The sequence below is a fragment of the Globicephala melas genome, chromosome 10 (assembly GCF_963455315.2).
Source record: "Globicephala melas chromosome 10, mGloMel1.2, whole genome shotgun sequence".
NCBI classification, from domain to species: Eukaryota; Metazoa; Chordata; class Mammalia; order Artiodactyla; family Delphinidae; genus Globicephala; species Globicephala melas.
Genome location: NC_083323.1, coordinates 73396770 through 73416223, shown reverse-complemented (window position 1 = coordinate 73416223; position 19454 = coordinate 73396770). Strand labels below are relative to the sequence as shown.

At 38.0% G+C, this 19454-nt stretch overlaps 1 protein-coding gene across 1 annotated transcript in view; it reads right to left on the bottom strand.

Annotated features, from left to right (window-relative positions):
- LOC115850272 (uncharacterized) overlaps positions 1-19454 on the bottom strand; it is a 49147-nt gene that overhangs the window by 18417 nt on the left and 11276 nt on the right. The window contains exon 5 of the mRNA XM_070046457.1: positions 17766-17827. Within this exon, the coding sequence (XP_069902558.1) occupies positions 17766-17827 (62 nt within the window). The remainder of the gene's footprint in view (positions 1-17765; positions 17828-19454) is intronic.

Genomic DNA, 19454 nt, shown 5'->3' with positions numbered 1-19454 from the left:
TTCCACATCCTTTCTCCACCCAACTCTATATGGATGGCTTGCATGGCCTATCTTAGTAAGTGTCCTTGCTCTGGCTTCTGTTTGGCTCACCAATGAAGAGTACCAATAGAAGATTGTAGGGAACGAAGGAGGGGAGTGAAGTTAGGGTATTAATTCTTGCCAAATTGTTGGGAGTTGGCTGCATCCCCCAGCTAACATATAGTGCTTCTCTGTGGGGCGTCACAGCATCTTTGGGGAGGACTCGCTCTCCAGCAAGCCTTCCTTTCTCTTTCATCTCCTATAAAGTAGCCACACTTTTACTGAACCCAGGGCACTACACTATCTCTTGATTCTCTACATTGGGCTCCATTTATCCTTATTGATGTACCCCTGATTTCCTGCTGAGACCCTGTCTGATGAACTTCGTAATATGCTCTTCTAAGCTGTTAATTTTACAAACCACATTATTACACTTATTAGAAGAATGTCTTCAGGATGTGTCAGTAAGCTCTGATTGGTGATAATGGTAAACAGCTAGAATTTATGGAACATAAAGCATGCTTTGGTTACTCTCTTGAGTACACCGTGTGCATTATTCTAATTAATTTAAATCACTATTAGCTAAGCAAGGCACACAGATGCTAAGAGGTTCCCAGAAGTAACTTGCTCATGGTCACTCCAGTGTCTCAGTAGTGTTTAGGACTCAGATCTGTCCAAAGCCTAAACCTTAAGTTCTAGGTCTAAGCAGTGGGTCTCAAACTTGAGTATGCATCAGCATCACCAAGAGACCTTGCTGAAACAGGTAGTGGGCCCCACCCCCAGAGTGTCCGAGTCTGTAGGTCTGGAGCAGGGCCCAAGACTTTCACTTCTAAAAATTCCTACGTGCAGCTGATGTGCTGGTCTGGGTTACCAGACTTTGAGAACCACTAGTCCAGGCATTTTAGGTCCAGAATTTCAGGTGTTAGAATAATTTTCTGGTGATAAATGTCGAAAAAAAAAAGCACTGCATTTTCCTGTTTGTAAGGAGGTAATAAATTCAATCTTAAAGAGTCAATAATGGGGCTAAGTATTTAAGAAAGAAGAGTTATTCTCCAGGAAGATGGGAGGAGATGGACATTCTAAGGACAGGAATGCCCTTTCAGGAAACTTGCAAAGGGAACAGAAAAATAACATAGTAAGATTCTGCTATCCAGTGTTCACAGAACATGAGTGGGATTCTCTTGACTGTAAAATGGGAAGCCAACTTTTGCTCGCCATATACATACCTTACTCAGTACAAATGTTTATTAAGAATCTCCAAAAGCTAGACACTAGGCATCAGGGCTACACTGATAGAGCAGATAAAGTGCCTGGCCTCAGGGAGCTTGTGCTTCAGATGATGTACATCAGCTAGATAGACTGAATGATGGATACTATATTGGGTTCACACTTCGTCTCAAGAAAAAAATATATCCATAGACGTGATCCAGGAGTCAAATGGCAAAAGACCTAGCCTCAAAGTGAGTGTTAATTTCATTAAATGGTAGGTAAAAATTATTTTATATGCCGAGATAGGCTCTGCTTAAAAGACACACTATTCCTCCAAACGTATTATACAAGGCAGCTTGTGAACCTGTGACTTTTTCTAGGAGAAATGTTGCCTTCTTTCCCAAGAAGGGAGCGGTAGGGGTCGGGGTGGAAATAGTTTCATCATCAGAGGCACAGTCTCACTACTACTGCTCAGCTCCAATTCGCAACCTTCTGAATGGTTTCCAGACTAAGTCATTTAGCAAAGTGATGAAGAAAAAATGGCCCATTAATCTTATGATGCGTGTTATAACTTAACTCTGGGTTTAGCATAGGAAAAATATTATTTGCATTGATTAGAAATATGCTTTATGGCTGCATATATTATTCACTCTGAACATTCTAAAATTATTAGCTGGGTTGACATGATGAACTGCACAGGAGTACTTCTAGATGACATCTCAATGTCATCTGTTACTCACATCATATAGGTCTAGGAATCAATATGTATTTTACTCAATATGAGATCTTATTCCAAACACCAAAATATGCCTGTTTTTATTCGATGGTCATCATCATGAAACTACCAGCTAAACATCATTTAGAAAATTCAAAGCAAGTAAATTACTGTATTAACTGTCCAACTATGATTATGACTTTCCTCCACTTAGAGCTGAACCTAATATAATGATCTGGTCAGTCTGACTAGGAGGATTTATTCATTAATTTACTCAAATGTTCTGAGGTATATTTTGAAGGACTTAAATTATGGTCTGCTTTGTAGGATCCAACAGTAAGGGTGCAGGTTTATCTCTTACAAGCTCTGTGACCTTGCCCAAGTGACTTAGCATCTCTGAGCCTCACTTTCCTAATCTGTAAAATGGAAACAATAATAGAACCCAAGTTGTAAAGCTGAAGGAAAAAAAAGTAATATGGTAATGTATTTTGGCACAAAAGAGCAGTTACGCTGATGGTCATTATTTGTGAATACTGTTGCTAAGATTATTGAAAACCTGTTGTGTGTTAGGTGCTGTTCAAGGACTAGAATTTTAAGACTGTTCTTCACCTTTATCCCAGTTTTACCTGCAAAGTTCTGCCATGCACTGGAAAAACATACTGGTATTTCTAGGGAAGGGGACCGCTCAGGTGACATTTTTGTTTCACCAGGTATATAAAGTATACAAAGGTTATAGTGTATCTTTTAAGTCCTTTGGACGTCTATTTACCTTTCACTAGAATGATTCTAGTAGATCCTGACAGATACCTGAGACAAGGTCAGGTCAGTGATGTTGGTACCTTTTCTGGCTTAAGAGCATAGGGCAGAAACACAGGAAGAGAGGTCTTCCTTTTCCACTCCTGTTACTAAGAACCCTCTCGAATAATGACAATCTGAAACAGATCACTACATCGTTGCATGTTGTAGAATCAAAGCAGTGTACAAAGCAAAGAGCACTGGCCTCCATTATACTTGCATTTCACTCGAGATTCACTTTTCTAGACCGTGGAGAAAGCAGATGTTCCAACACTTTCCAGGTACTGGAATATTACAAGCTGGCAATCTCCACCACTGCATGTTTGATCACACTATTCCCTGCAAATGGAATGCTGTTCCATCAAGGTCAGATTGACCAGTGCAAATACCCGATTTTATCGTACGGTCAGAACCAAATTAACTTACTGAAATTCTGCCCAGCTCAGGGTCTACCTTCTCTGTGAAACCTCCTGTGAGATCCCAAGTTACAAACAACTCTATCTTCTTCAGAAGACATTGTATACTATATAAATAGTAATTTACATATAAATATATGTATATGTGTGTGTATTTCTTTGTTACATTAAGTTATAACTCCTGTGGTTTCTCTTCTTAACTAAACTGGACCCCCTTATCATCACAGTGGCCATGTACATCATTGTATCCTCCAAAAAATCCAGATAATAATATCATGGATTCAGTATATAGTTGTTTAATAGAAAACAATTAACTAACCACTGCAGAATACTAGTGTCTCTCAAGGTGTGTTCAGTGGATCATAAATCCTATGAGACAGTCCATGAAGGAAAAGATTTCAAATAAATTTGGGATCTGTTGTCCACTACATCTCCTTATCAGAGACTCATAATTCACAAGACTCGTAAAAAGCTCTGTAGCAAAGAAACTGTTGACTTAGTTTGACCCAGTATTTCTCTTACAAGAGTATCAGTTCTGGAGGTCAAGGACATTTTCCACCTCTAATACAACATCTCTACTGCCTAGTAGAGTGCCTGGCACTTAGTAGACACCTAATAAATATTTGAATAAGTTTCAACATACATTCCCCTTTTAAGCTATAGAAGAAAAACACAGTATATAGTAGATTTTGATTTACTTGGGGAGAATAATAATATGAATAGATAAATTTACACAAATCATTTTGAAGTATATATATTTGATAATACTTTTTTCCACAAATCTACACAATTGCACATTTAGTGGTGATAGTAAACGAACTACATTTGCTTCTGAAAACTTGCTAAGAAGGATGGCTACTAAAAACTACAACTTGAACCCAAAACAATTGATTTAGTTCATTGGTCCCCACTCCTTAGCAGTTTTAATATAGAAGAAAATAGACGCATATATTTCTTTTCTGCCATAATATGACATCATATAAGGAATGTGATTTTATTAGCTAGAAATAAGATTTGCTTTTGTTATTTTAGTACATTTGATCACATAAGAATAATTCTAGATTTTTTCCCCTCCTGTGACTCTCATAGCATCCCCATCTAAAATAGGCTTTGGAGATTTAGATCAAATGTCATATCAATTGTCCTAGACTGCTTACTATGTGCTTTCACTATAGATTTTAATGTCAATAGAGAAAGGAGAAGGAAAAGTCAGAGGGAAATGAAACAGGTGTATGCAACACCCCTCTCTACTACCAACATTTCTCAGAATTCTGGGGGAAGTTGCATCTGTAAGTGGAAAGTTTTTCACCATGGAACTCACGGTGGTTGAACTTCTCATGAAGAATTTTTTTTTCACTACTGAAGAAAAATATGTTTGATTTTACCATAACTGAAAAGTTCTCCTGTTTCTACTTCTGAGGTTTGCCCTCAAGACTACTGTTGACCTAATGGGAGGGACTCCTATGCATGGAGGAAAAAGTGCACCATTTGAAGGAAAAGCTAAAGGAGTGGTATTCAGGTAGCTCCTCATTCCACCAATGAAAACATACACATAGGTTTTCCACTTTACACCTCATTTTCCACCTTATTTTCATGATTTTGAAATGAATATGTAGGGTCTGATGAGTTTGTCAATAGTCTATAATTATTAGTGTTATTAAAATAGAATACAAATGATAAGCCATATGTAAAAATGCTGTGTGAATAAACTGCTATACCCCAAATAATACAAATGAGTGAATGGCAGTAAATGCTAAGAGGGATTAACAACATAAAGGATATTAAAAAAATGATGACCGTATTTCATATTTATGTGTCTTTTTCTCTCTCACTCTTTTTTTTTTTTTTGCGGTCCGCGGGCCTCTCACTGTTGTGGCCTCTCCCGTTGCGGAGCACAGGCTCCGGACGCGCAAGCTCAGTGGCCATGGCTCACGGGCCCAGCCGCTCTGCGGCATGTGGGATCTTCCCGGACCGGGGCACGAACCCGCATCCCCTGCATCGGCAGGCAGAGCACTCAACCACTGCGCCACCAGGGAAGCCCTTCTCTCTCACTCTTACTCAACTCCTAAATAACTAAGAGAATATGCTCACAAATGGTAAGCATGTTTTGGATGTTCGATGTGTGTTTGTGGGAAAGAACAAAAAAAAACCTGCCTCAATTAGGTCAAATATCATACAAGAGATGAATGAGATTAGAGATGGGATTGGGATTTGTGTTAGTTACTCAATAGCTAACCAATCACAGATATGACAGTGTAGTGCAATATGCAAATATACTTTTAAACAACTTCTCTTAAGTTATCTACTGTCTGTAAAGACAATCACACTCAACTGCTCTGCACTTAACCCCAGAGCTTCTGAGTTAGAATCTGTTAGAAATAGGTACACGTTTCATTGCTTTGGCAACATTTACATGGCTCTGCATCAGGCAATACAACTGCTAAGATCACACGCTGGGAATTCAGGAAAGGCTAGTGTCCAGTTCTGGTCGTTCTACCACCCAACTGTGATCTAGGGTAAATTCCTGATGGAAAAAAAAAGAAAAAGAAAAACCCTGGAGATGCTGAAACAGTATTTCCTACTTCACAGGGTCGTCATGGGGATAAAAGGTCATTAGGATAAAGTGCCTCTCACCCAGGAAACACTGATAAATGCTACTGATGCTACCATCATCATCATCATCATGACTGATCAAGAACATATTGCCACATGGAAATTCAACATTCCCTGGGCCATTCACAACTTTCCTTTAAAGGACTCATATTCTATGTGGGGTCTTAACACCTTCAAATAACAGAAAATACAAGTCTTTACGCCTTTTTTTCTGTAGCTAATTTTGGCATCTTTCACCTCTGTCCACTTAAGTGTTGGTTTAGCATATTCTTGTCACACAAAGAAGCTACTTCCCAAAGACAGGAACAATGTGTCAAGTGACAAAGACATTGAGTGAAGTCTTTCACATCCTAGATTGTCCACGGTACAGCTCAGCTGGTCTCTGGGTTGGAAGGCCTGGGTCTACTTTGCTCGTCTGTTACAGGGGAAGGGACATGGTCCTTAGCATGTGGTCTGTGAAACAGAGGCAGCTGCGGGTAGAATTATAACACAAGCAGAAATGGCTTCAATTCTTGCTTCTTAGGTCTTTTTCTTCTTGTTCAGCTGTTCAAGGAACTTGCCTGCCCTCTGTCCCTGCCAGGACGATGTTACATCTGCCTGGATAAGTAGGTCACCATTGTATATCAGGAAAGGTCTTATTTGTAATCATCAGGAACCAGATACGGCTAATTTGAGCAGAAAAGGAAACTTTTGGAAGTTTATGGTTAGGTCTCAGTAACTAGAAGCAGACTAAACAACCGAAAGCCAAGGCTATGCTATTGCAATTATAGGATCAGGCCAAAGTGATGTTATAAGTCCTAGCTGGCCTTGCTACCAAGCAGGAACAGGAAACAGGAGGTTGACCCAGCACTGCTGGCCTTGCTTCTTTACATCATTTATTTGTAATTCAAAATCCAAGAGAGGGGTGCAGTTGGCCAACCTGAGGTCGCCCGACTGTTTTCCATCTGTAAGGGAGACTGAGCATGTGAGTAAACAGTGTATCTGACATGTTCAGCTTGTATAACGAGAGGAAGGCTCTGTTTCACACCAAGACCCACAAAGTGGAAAATTCCCCAAAGAGAAAGGAATTTCAGATCAGATGCTTGGGAAGTTAAAAACAACAACAGCAAACAAATGCAGATGTGGAATTAAAGACACGGAGTCATTAAGAACCTATATGTGGAGTGATTCAGACCTGAGTTCACATCTGGAGCAAGCTACTCAATCTTGCTGAGCTTCAATTTTCTTTAAAGGAAACAACGTGGAAGATGATATCCACATGTAACCTGTGGTACACATGAAGGAGGGTAGTACAGTATATGATGCCTGGCACATCCTATGCATTTTCTAAAACTACTAGTAGTACTATTATTATTGTTACTTATTATACAATTTATTGTAGAAATTAACAGGGAGAGTATTAATAAATGTTAATACAGTGCTAAGTGTCACATTTATGATCTCAACTAATTATTTGTTGATTCAACAAACATTCCACATATCAGAAAATAACCTGTTAGTGTGTGTGTGTGTGTATATATATATATATATTTTTTTTTTTTTTTTTACAGAAGAAAAGAAACCCTGAGGCTTAGAAAGTGTAAACAATGTACCAAAAGTCACTCATTTAAGAGGTAATGGAATATTATTCAGCCTTAAAAAAAATGAAGGAGATCCTTTCATTTGTGACAATATAGATGAAACAGGAGTGCATTATGCTGATGAAATAAGTCAGACAGGATAAATACGAATGATATCATTTATATAGGGAATCTAAAAAGAAAAAAAGCCACACTCATAGAAACAGAGTAGAAAACTGGTTGCCAGGGGCTGGGGTGTGGGTGGGGAAAAGGGGGAAGACTGGTAAAAGGGTACAAACTTTCAGCTGCAGGATGAATAAGGTCTGAGGATCTACTGTATAACATAGTTACTACAGTCAATAATACTGTATTGTATAACTAACATTTTCTGAGAGAATAGAACTTAAGTGTTCTCACCAAAAAAAGAAAAAAAGGAAAAAGGTGTCATGAGCTGTTAGATGTATTAATTAACGTGATGGGAAGGATCCTTTTACAACAGATATGTATATCAAATCATCATGATATACTCTTTGACTATCTTACAATTTTGTCAATTATACCTCAATAAAACAGAAAAAAAAGAGGTAATAAAGATGAGACTCCAATCCAGGATTATCCAGCTCAAAAAACTACACTCTTAACCATTACAATATAGTATCCATCCATATGTTGTAACTGTAAAATGCTTAACACAAAGGAAACGTTAAATAAATGGTATTTATTCTAACTCTAATGCTTACTAGATATTAGTTATGTGGTATGCTTTACATCTAACTACAAGGGTATAAGGTGCAAATTCTTGCTACAGAACATAAAAGCCCCTGTGGTACCCTGTAGGATAAACACAGTACCTGTAAATCTCTCATCTCTCAACCCAGAGTCTCCTCAAGTTGGAGGTCTTTACCCCCTTTATGATGTGGGAATAATGCCTTTCCCACATTTGCACTGGGCATGAAAATCCATACTTCCAGGTGTATACTGAACCTCCACTTAGCTCCTCGTCACCTTGGAATCACCAGACCAAAGATCATTTATTCCATTAATATAAATGATGTAGGGATAGAAGTACGGAATATACAGAGAGTGTTGGAGGAATCCAAACAACAAGTCCTCCACTCTCAAAACAAATTTTAGAGTTCCAAAAGTAAAGAGCAATGTTTGGAAATAAAACTAAAAATGAAACTAACATCTACAATTAGCCAAGTATTTGTTATGGGCCAGGCTACTTACTAGGCACTTGATAAACATTACAGCTCATCTTCCTGCAGTCCTTCAAAGTATATAATATTGTTTCTATTTCATAGAGAAGAAAATTGTATCTAAGCAGGTTAGTGATTAGCCCAAGACCACAGGGCTAGGCTGTAAGAAAAGAAGGCCAAGTTTCAGTGGTCAAAATGGTGATGGATGTTATAACTAGAAGATTACGGCTAATCAAATAAAAATATTCAGAACGGTCCTAATGTATTATTAGGATTTCTTTAGAATAACTTGGGTGCCTTAGTGAATACAGTAGTGGTAGGCACTACAGTCTCTTTAATTTGCTAATCATACAAATCTACTTTAACATTCTTGGTGACAAGGAGCTAACTACCGATAAGACAGCTTCTTCAGTTTTGGGGCTACTCCAGGGTGAAATGCCGGAACGTCTTACTGCCTGCAATGTTACCTAGTTCTACCAGGGGGAATAAAGCAGAACAAGTAGCCACTGTTCTTGACAAATGGATACAGTTTCAGTTTTTCAAAATATGAGTGTCAGATTCATTCATTGTATCAGATAGATCTGTCAAATGGCTTTGCCCATTTACTAATGGATGGCACACTGCAGACACACGTTGGGTCAAAGGACTCAATGTCACCTCATTGATACTGTCATCAATATAATTTGTATTGGCATTTTGTCTCACCCTGACTTTAAGGACTATGTGAGGAGATCCAAGTCTCCAGACCATGGACTGATCACCTCTGCTTGACACAGTATTCTCTGCTCATTTCCAGAGGGGACCAAGGATGAGCTCTTGTACTTCTGAGTCTATTCACCCTACCTGGCAACACATACTACCTGGGCTGATTGGATCAAGCAGGAGCCCCAGAGTTTAAATTTCCAGCTGCATTGGAGGAAACAGAGGCTATGCCCCAATCCCATAACCCCTCACTTCTTACTGCTAGCCTATCCTAGGCTGTTCTTGCTGATAGGAGTACTTCATGCTAAAAATTAATTTTGCTTACCTGATGGCAGTCACACAACCTCAAATGCCATTTTTATAAATAAGGCAACCACCAATGGAGTGTGATTTAGGGTTTTTTCTTCTGTAGACCCTGCCTACCCTATAAAATCTCCCATTACTGCATCATGGAGACTATAATCCCTTTCCGAGGGAATAGATTCTTTCCAACCATAAGATGAAATAAGAACTTACATTTCTGTACTGCCCAAAAGGAAATAAATTGATTACAAAATGCAGGAGAATGACTGATTTTCCACATTTGTTGTGTTCATTAAAGGGTTTTTGAATAGACTTGACAGTATTAAAGAAGTTCAACACACACAAAATAAAAATTAATAAATGAAGAGAAAAAATTGCATTTACAACAAACAAAATAAACACATTGATATATAAAAGGCTGTTATACATCGATGAAAAATGGATGTCATAAAGTCACAAACTAAAAAGTATGAACAGCCAATAAAGATATGAAAATATGTTCAACCTTGCTATTATTAATCAACGAAATACAAATAAAATAATTCAGGTGTCATATTTTACTGACCAGAATGACAAAGTTTTAAAAAACTTGGTAATACCGGTATTGATATTGATAATACTGGTACTGATGAGTGTGTGTAAGAAACCACACTGGATGTTAAATTCTTGGTAGAAATAAAAAGCACGGTAACCTTTCTGGAAGACAATATGTCAGTATGTACCAGAACTGACAACCAGCCATTCAAGTTCTAGAAGTCCATTCTAAGGAAATAAACAAATGCTCAAAGACATGAACAAGGATGCTTGTCTCATTGCTTAGCAAAGCAAAACAGGAATAATCTAAATGTTGAACAGTAGGGACTGGTTAAATAAATAATAGAATGCTGTTCAACCATTAAAAATGATGCTGCAGGTTTTTATTAGGTGATGAGTAATCATACTTATATTACTAAATAAAAATGTTATAGAACTGTTTTGTAGTTTGATATAATAATTAAAGGTATTTTACACTTGCATTGTATTTATATGCACCCCGTCACAAAAAAGTTTCCAAAGATACCCTCAAAAATGTTACAGAGATGATTTATCAGAAATGGGATTTTGAGTTATTCTTCCTTTTTTCTTTAAATCCTTTCAATTTTGGAGTTTCTGCAATGAGCCTGTATTATTTTTACAATTAAAAATATTTAAATTTACAACAAAAGGATCTAAATTCCTCCACTTTTCCATTTATTTTCCACCCTGACTCAGGGCATTTGTGTAAAAAAAAAAAATCAGCTTATTTTCTCTTTTGTATCAATCTAAATTTACTTTTCATAAGTTAACTATTTTAGTCTGGCAAAAGTTTCACACAGGAAAATTGTTAAGGTCTGAGTATTCTATTACCTTTAAAAGCACTGGAAACTTTGAAATTCTTTCTTTCAGAATTTTCATATAATACTGAAAGGCGGGGGGGAGGTAGCAAAATGAAGGGAAATAGATAGTAGTAGTCAACTTCAATTAAGAAAAAGCAACAAGAGGCAGTTTGTACTCTTTTGATACGGCAGAAGCCCCATGTGCCAACTCATGCTAAAAAATGTATATATACACACACATATATATGTTTGTGTGTATTATATGTATATGTGACACACACACATAATTAATCCACAGTCTTAGGCTAATCACTCATTGTGGCAGAAACAACGAGCTGTTGACTACACTTTACTTAGCTCCTCCAGCCTGTAGAGGCATCACTAGGACCAAGATAGGAACAACATTCTCCATCTCTGCTTGCATCTGGGTATGGTTCTATCCCAAAGAACGTGACCAGAGGTGACCTGAAGAGTTTATGTCTGAAGGATAACGAGTTGATAATTGTAGCTTGCAGCTTCCTCTCGCCTTTCCTTTTTAGGACAAACGTAGAGCCACTTGATGAAGGTGGTGGGTCCCTGAATAACTGAGCAGAAAACTGACCCTCAGACCACCAAAGTCCATACTACACTCCTGAGTGAGTGAGAAATGAACTGTCCATGTGTTGCTCCACTGAGGTTTAAGGTTTATTATTTAGTGTTTAACTAACGCATTTTTTCTTTAAACCTCAGTTGCCTTCTCTGTAAAATAAAGTCTTTGAAAAGGATCCACTGGAAGTTTTTTCCATTGCTTATGTTTTTATCTTAGTTTTTAATTCTCAGAAACATTGCGCGCATTTTACCTTCTAAGTTAGTAAGTCTACTTTTTTTCCCACAAAGACGGGTTCTTCAAGTGATGGAGAAGTCATAGCAGACTGTTGCTTCAGTTTAAGATACGCATTCACATATGAGATGAGAAGGGTGAGGACCCAGAGAAACGCCTTTGACAGAGGGGAGTGAGAGCATACTGAAGAATGTTTAGTAATAAAGAATTCAGATGGGAGAAACGGATGGGTTACATCTAACAGATTTGCTCAAAGGAATTCTGGAAAGGCAAATATGTGAAAATGTATAGCAAAGACATGAAATGCCTTTTGGTCCCTAAATGGATTTCATTTCAAAGACGTGCATATTGCAAATACATGTACCATAACACTTCTCTGTCCACTTCTAGAATTTTCTAAAGCCTGACAGAACATCTGCAGAGAGAGGATGTCATTCCAAGATAATCGACTGCGAGTTACTAAATTAAGATAAAAATGTCCTTAACCTTGAACAGTTTTTAAAGAGATTTTAGAAGAAAGGAGCCCTCCAGGGGGTTGTATAACTATATAATTGTACCCTTTCTAAAAGGCTATTTACAGATACATAATGTTTCCCCTCCATTCTTTAAAGTAAAATATAGGATAAAAAAAAATAGTTTGGGGATAATATTTGTTTGGGACAGCAGGCACTGCTAATCAGTACCACTCTCTCCTTATTCCTTACTATCAGAGCCCTGGTTTAGGAGACCCCATTATCCTTAAGGCTAAGGTGGCCAGTTTAAAATCCGAGCTGATGAGATCTAAGTGCAAGTCTGCTGACCATCTGTGGTAAAAAATTTGCTCTCTGAGTTAGACACTGCCTTTTTTTTCTTACTTAATTTCTTTTTTTTTTTCCTTTTCTTTCTTCCTGCCCAAATTGTTGGAACACTATTGGAGATTCTGGGGTCACTTTGAAGCTATGTGGACGTGCTAGAGATGTGGAAGCTGGAAGAGCGAAGCAACCCAGTCCCCTGGTGATGCCCTTCAGCAGCTGGACTAACGCTAGAGGGACTATCTCCAAACTTCCTGCTACCCGTGGAAAGTAAGGTAAATCACTCATTCACTTTCTGTTACCTACTAACTGATCCAGAACTCTAACCTCAGGGTTCTAGAACCCTTCTCAGTATCCCATAGTCATACTCATGTTCCGGACTCCTGATCATCAGACTTGCTTATAGCAGATGTATGGGGAGGGTGGGCTCTTCTTGAAGCCCTCATACTTCCTCCCCTACCCCCACCACACACAAATAATGATCTTTATGTCCACTCATCCTTCTATCTACACTCAGAGGCCAGGGCCCCCAGGAAGGCTTCACTGACAACCCTTTACTCCTCTCTACATGCAGAAAGGGTAGAGGTGTGGGCTCTGGAATCAGACTTCCTAGACCTGAATTCTTAATCTGTTACTTACCAGTTTAGGACATGGGCAAAGTGGTTACCTTCTCTGGACACCCCTGTAAAAGAGGAACACTAAGTAGCACCTATGTACCTTACTGAAAGGATTAAATGAGCAAATGCAGGTAAAGTTCTTGTAATTTTTTCTTGGGTCAATCAATTCTAGCTGCTATTGTTACCTTTGACTAATTTAGGGCAGAGTCCCTTTGCCCTCCTTTGGTTCTCTGGGCCCGTCTCATTCACAACACACACAACCGCATACTGCAGAGTTTTGAAAGGTGGTTCTCAAAATGTGGTCCCTGGGCCAGCAATATCAGCCACACCTGGGAACTGGTTAGAACCCTGGCACTGGAGCCCAGCAATCTGTGTTTTAACAATATTCTCAGGCAAATCTGATGCACACTAAAGGTTGACGACAACTGAGAACATCTGTCTCAGACTCTCCTGGAGGCATTCACCAAAAATAGTGTTACAGGACCTTACACCTGACCAGCTGGAGAAGGGGTCTAGTAATTGCCCTGGTTATCATGCTCGTCATGATTTTTCAGCACATAAATGTTTGAGAATCACTGCCATTTTGAATGTGTGTTTCACTTGTCTGTTTTTCCAGTGGACTTTACTTCCTTACAAGGAAGGTTTGTGAAGATTTGTTGCTGTTGTTTGCATTATTAGTTTTATTATGCTAATTCTAGAATCTCTGGTGCATAGTGCAATCTCAGGCAGGAAGTAGTGGCTCATTAAAACAGGTATCCCAAAAGTCTTAGTAGAACTTCAAGATTAATTCCTTCAGGAAGAGGTAAAATTGTCATTAGATGCAGATGATATGATACTATATATAGAAAACCCTAAAGACTCTACATGAAAACTACTACAACTGATAAACGAATTCAGCAAGGTAGCAGAATACAAGATTAACATACAGAAATTGGTTGCATTTCTTTATACCAACAATGAAATATCGGAAAGGGAATGTAAAAAAACAATGCCTTTTAAAATCACAACCCCAAAAATAAAATACTTAGGAATAAACCTCACCAAGAAGGCAAAAGACTTATACGCTGAGAACTGTAAGACATTAATAAAGGAAAGTGAAGATGATTCAAAGAAATGGAAAGACATCTCATGTTCTTGGGTTGGAGGAATTAACATTGTTAAAATGCTCATACTACCCAAAGCAATCTACAGATTTAATGCGATCCCTATCAAATTATCCATGACATTTTTCACGCAATTAGAACAAATAATCCTAAAATTCATACAGAACCATAAAAGACCCAGAATTGCCAAAGCAATCCTGAAGAAAAAGAACAACGTTGGAGGCATAGCCACCCCAGACTCAGACAGTACTCCAAAGTCACATAATCAAAACAGCATGGTATTGGCACAAAAACAGACATATGGATCAATGGAACAGAATACAGAGCCCAGAAATAAACCCACACACCTCAGTTAATCTTTGACAATTAATCTTTGACAAAGGAGGCAAGAATATATAATGGGAAAGAGACAGGCTCTTCCGCAAGTGGTGTTGGTAAAGTTGGACAGCCTTATATAAACCAGTGAAGTTAGAACACATCCTTTCACCATACACAAAAATAAACTCAAAATGTCTTAAAGACTTAAACATAAGACATGACACCATAAAACGTCTAGAAGAGAACAGAGGCAAAATATTCTCTGACATAAATCATACCAATGTTTTCTTAGGTCAGTCTCTCAAGACAATAGAAATAAAAATGAAAATAAACAAAGGGGACCGAATCAAACTTACAAGCTTTTGCACAGCAAAAGAAACCATAAACAAAATGAAAAGACAACCTACAGAATGGGAGAAAATATTTGCAAATGATGCGACCAGCAAGGGCTTAATTTCCAAAATATACAAACAGCTCATACAACTTGATGACAATAAAAGCAAACAACCCAATCAAAAAAAATAGGCAGAAGACTTAAAGAGACATTTCTCCAAAGAAGAAATACAGATGGCCAATAGGCACATGAAAAGATGCTCAACACTGCCAATTATTAAAGAAATGTAAATCAAAACTACCATGAGGTACCACCTCACACCAGTCAGAATGGCCATCATTAAAAAGTCTACAAATAACATATGCTGGAGAGGGTGTGGAGAAAAGGGAACCCTCCTACAACACTGTTGGTGGGAATGTAAGTTGGTGCAGCCACTGTGGAAAACAGTATGGAGGTTCCTCAGAAAACTAAAAATAGACCTACCATATGATCCAGCAATCCCACTCCTGGGCGTATATCCAGACCAAACTATAATTCAAAAAGACACATTCACCCTGATCTTCACAGCAGCAATATTCACAATAGCCAAGACATGGAAACAACCTAAATGTCCATCAACAGATGAATGGATAAAGACGAGGTGGTACATATATACAATGAAATACTACTCAGCCATAAAAAAGAATGAAATAATGCCATTTGCAGCAGCAACATGGATGCAACTAGAGATTATCATACTAAGCAAAGTAAGTCAGAAAGAGAAAGACAAATACCATGATACCACTTATATGTGGAATCTAAAATATGACACAAATGAACCTATCTATGAAACAGAAACAGAATCAGAGACATAGAGAATAGACTGGTGGCTGCCAAGGGGGAAGCAGGTGGGAGAGGGATGAACTGGGAGTTTGGGATTAGCAGATGCAAACTGGTATATATAGATTGGCTAAACAACAAGGTCCTACTATATAGCACAGGGAACTACATTCAATATCCTGTGATAAACCATAATGGAAAAGAATATGAAAAAGAATGTATATACATATGTATAACAGAGTCACTTTGCTGTACAGCAGTAATTAACACAACGCTGTAAACCAAGTATACTTCAATAAAAAATAAGTTAATTAAATTTTTAAAGAGATTACTTCCTTCAGAAGAACAAGTACTACACATTCACAAAAAAAGTACCCTTTGACAGTTTAAATTTTTGAATTTCTTTGCCACTTCCTTAGTTTTGATCATCTTGGACAATATATTTTTAATATTGACTTTTAAAAAGAATTGTGTTTCAGTGTTTGCTATCCCTTAGAGAGACAGAAACAGATAAGCACAACTAAATACTTATTTTTCAAAAGTCTCAAAAGTATAAGGGAAATGAAAGTAATTATATCTTCAAATGATTTTGGGGTATGTTTCTAATTTCATACTTCTGATGCGATTAAAGATTAAAACTGTATTAAGACATTTGAGACATGCCGCATTGGTATTAAATGAATTTAATTTTGTGTAAAGTGGTAGAAATATTTTCTTCAGCAAACATACCTGCAGATATAAAATCACAACCATAAATCTACAAAAAAGCAAGCTATTGAATGAAATCTGATTGGTTATTTCCCTGCAGTATGGATCTGCTAATAATTTAATTTACTACTTGCTAACAGAAGCCAAAATTTAAATATACATATATATATATGTGTGTGTGTATATATATATCTTCAATTTTAAATCATTCATATATATGAACAAGGATACATACACATATATAACAACTGTTTATATATATATATATATATACACACACACAATTTAAATTAAAGAAAGTACATCCGGTGGCCTATTTTTTCCCCCCGATTTCTAAAGAACACCATATTCTATTCTAGGCAGTGGAATGTCAATCCACCTTAAGGGTTGTTCAATGAGCATATCTGAGAAACCACTGGTTTAGCCAATGATGTACTTATTGAGGGAGGCCCTAGTGCCACTGTCAAGAGCTTATCCACAGGAGAGATAAGAAGGTACTTGTTTGGTTTGTGAAAAGAAGGAGTAGTGAGGAATGGCAGGTAGCTGCAGGTTGATGACACGTGATGTCCATATATATGTAGAACCAACACACCCATAATTGCACCCATTTTCCATACCCAAATCCAAAACCTTTATATCATTAATCCCAGGCAAAAATGGTAAGATTCATGTGTGTTACTATCCCACGGCTTCAAGATGCCTATAAACTCATATGAGTATGTCTTAGTTTTATCAGTGGAGGACAAACCAGGCTTCTATCACCAAGCCCCATTCCATAACAGGCAAACCAGTCCAAGACTTCTCTGAGTGTTGCAGGAGAGTCTATGGAAGGGGCGCTCACTCCACTGTGATGCCTAAAATGCCTTTGCACAGAGCAAACATTCAATACATGCTGAGTGAATGAATGAGTGAGCTGGTGTCATAAAACAGGCTTATTTCAGGGAAATTCCATTCAACAGGCTGGCATTCCTTCCTACCCATCTTAACTGTTAAGCTTGCCATCAGACAAAAATTTAATTATAAAACGTTAGAGCTGAGGAAATTTTAGAAACTATCTACTCTCCAGAGGTATACAACTTTAATTTAGTGGTAAAAATCACTAGGAGTGATTTAGGAGTCTATCAGACCTGAGTCCAAATACCACATCTACCATATTTTCGTGAGCAAATAACTACTTCTGAGGCTCTGTTCCATGTATGCATTATGGGATATCATAATAATACATACATTAATTGTATGACTATCAGGGGATGAAATGACACAATCCATTTGCCATGGTCGGCTAAGTAATTTGCACCAAGTAAGCACTCAAGACATTAGCCAATATTAATAGCGGAGAGATGAAAACAAAACTCTGGGACTGATGCCTACCCTAGTGGCCCCAGTGGTCATAATGACTTTCTTCCATTCAGCCTGCTCTCTTCTCACTACGACTAAGGAAGAGAAGATGAACACATTAGGAATAACAATTTGAAAATGGTTTTATACTCCCTGAATGAATGGAATTATAATAAAATGATTCATGAGTTCTGCAGAAATATGATGAGACTTTAGATCTTTATGTTAGTTCTCTACAAAACCAATTTATGGCCCTAAGATGTACCTTCCCACCCAGCCCCATCCTTACCAGGATCAAATATCATTGTAAATGGAAAAGTCAACAACACATAATCAACAAGCTAAGTTACAAGCCAGTGAAGTCTCGGAGGTTTGATAGAGAAAATTCAGATTTATCATTATATGTAAAAATAAGATGATATGAAGAACTCAATCTAAAAAGTATTACCTGGAGATCTATAATCTCTACAATAGTGCTATAAAAAGTAAAGAGCTAGAAATCTATTTAGATGGTTTTCCTTATAAGAAAGCACTTTCTGTCTAACTTTTAATGTACTATTGATGAGAACAATTCAACAAAATTCAAATAAATACCTGCAGATGTCCTACAAGAAGAAAAGAACAGAGTTAGATGTGACAGGGGATAACTGGACTTCAGGATGAGTAAGACCCTATACTTGACCTCAATAAATTAACGTGAAATACAGTGGATGAGTCATGCACAGAACGTCAGAATTCTAAAAGGCCAAGCTAAGTACCAAAAGGAACATGTGGGGACTCTTAAGAAGGAAATAAAATATTGGTTAGTTGATTCCGAAAAGGCAGAAGGGAGTAGGTTCCCTTTGGCTGCTCTTTGAAGAGATCACTTCCTTTCCCCCCTAGTCCTGAGGCTAGGGTGGCATGGGCAATAGAGGAATGTGGGGACTGAGAATCATTTCTACTCTCACCAGAGTGGCTGGAAGCAGATTTTCTTACCAGGATGTAGTAGTATGCTAATATTTAAGGGTTCTTGAGGTCAGAGAGAAGGGTTTGAATACTCCGGCTCCATCTCTTGCTGTGGGTCAAGTTTCTTACCTTTCCAACACCTTGGCGTCTTTATCTGAAAATTGGGGATGATGATAATGTCTCCCACCTGAGTGTGAGAACTATATGCTATAGTGCATACGCAGGGCTAAATTTGGTGCCTGGCAAACAGAAAGTGCTCAGTACGGCAGGCCAGTGTAGTGACAATAAGGCAAAGATGATGGGGGTAGTGCCGGTGTTGCTTCTGCCCCCAGAACAGGCTCTGACTGGGAGAGAGTTAAAGCACCTTTGGGTTCATGGGGGTTTATATATAAGCAACGGTTGATCAATGTGAGCTGGTTGTCCAAATGATTATGTGCAATCTAAGAAAAAAATGGGCCTCGGATCTGCTCAGCTACTTAATAATATTAGCAGCGGTAGTAGTCAAAGAAGCTAAATTTTATTAAGTGTTTATATGCCAAACAACGTGCTGAACGTTTTAAAAGGATTTACTCACTTATTACAACGAGGCTATACGCTAGGTCCTGATAATGTTATTCGTCTCTTTCAGATGTTGACTGAGCCTCAGACGGGTTACAAAAGCACCTAAAAGATCCCGTTGTCAGTACATGACGGAAATGAGTTCAAATCCAGCCTGTCTGACTTGTTCTTAATCACTAAGGTATGAAATTAAGCATGTTGCCCTTTGCCTGATTCTCC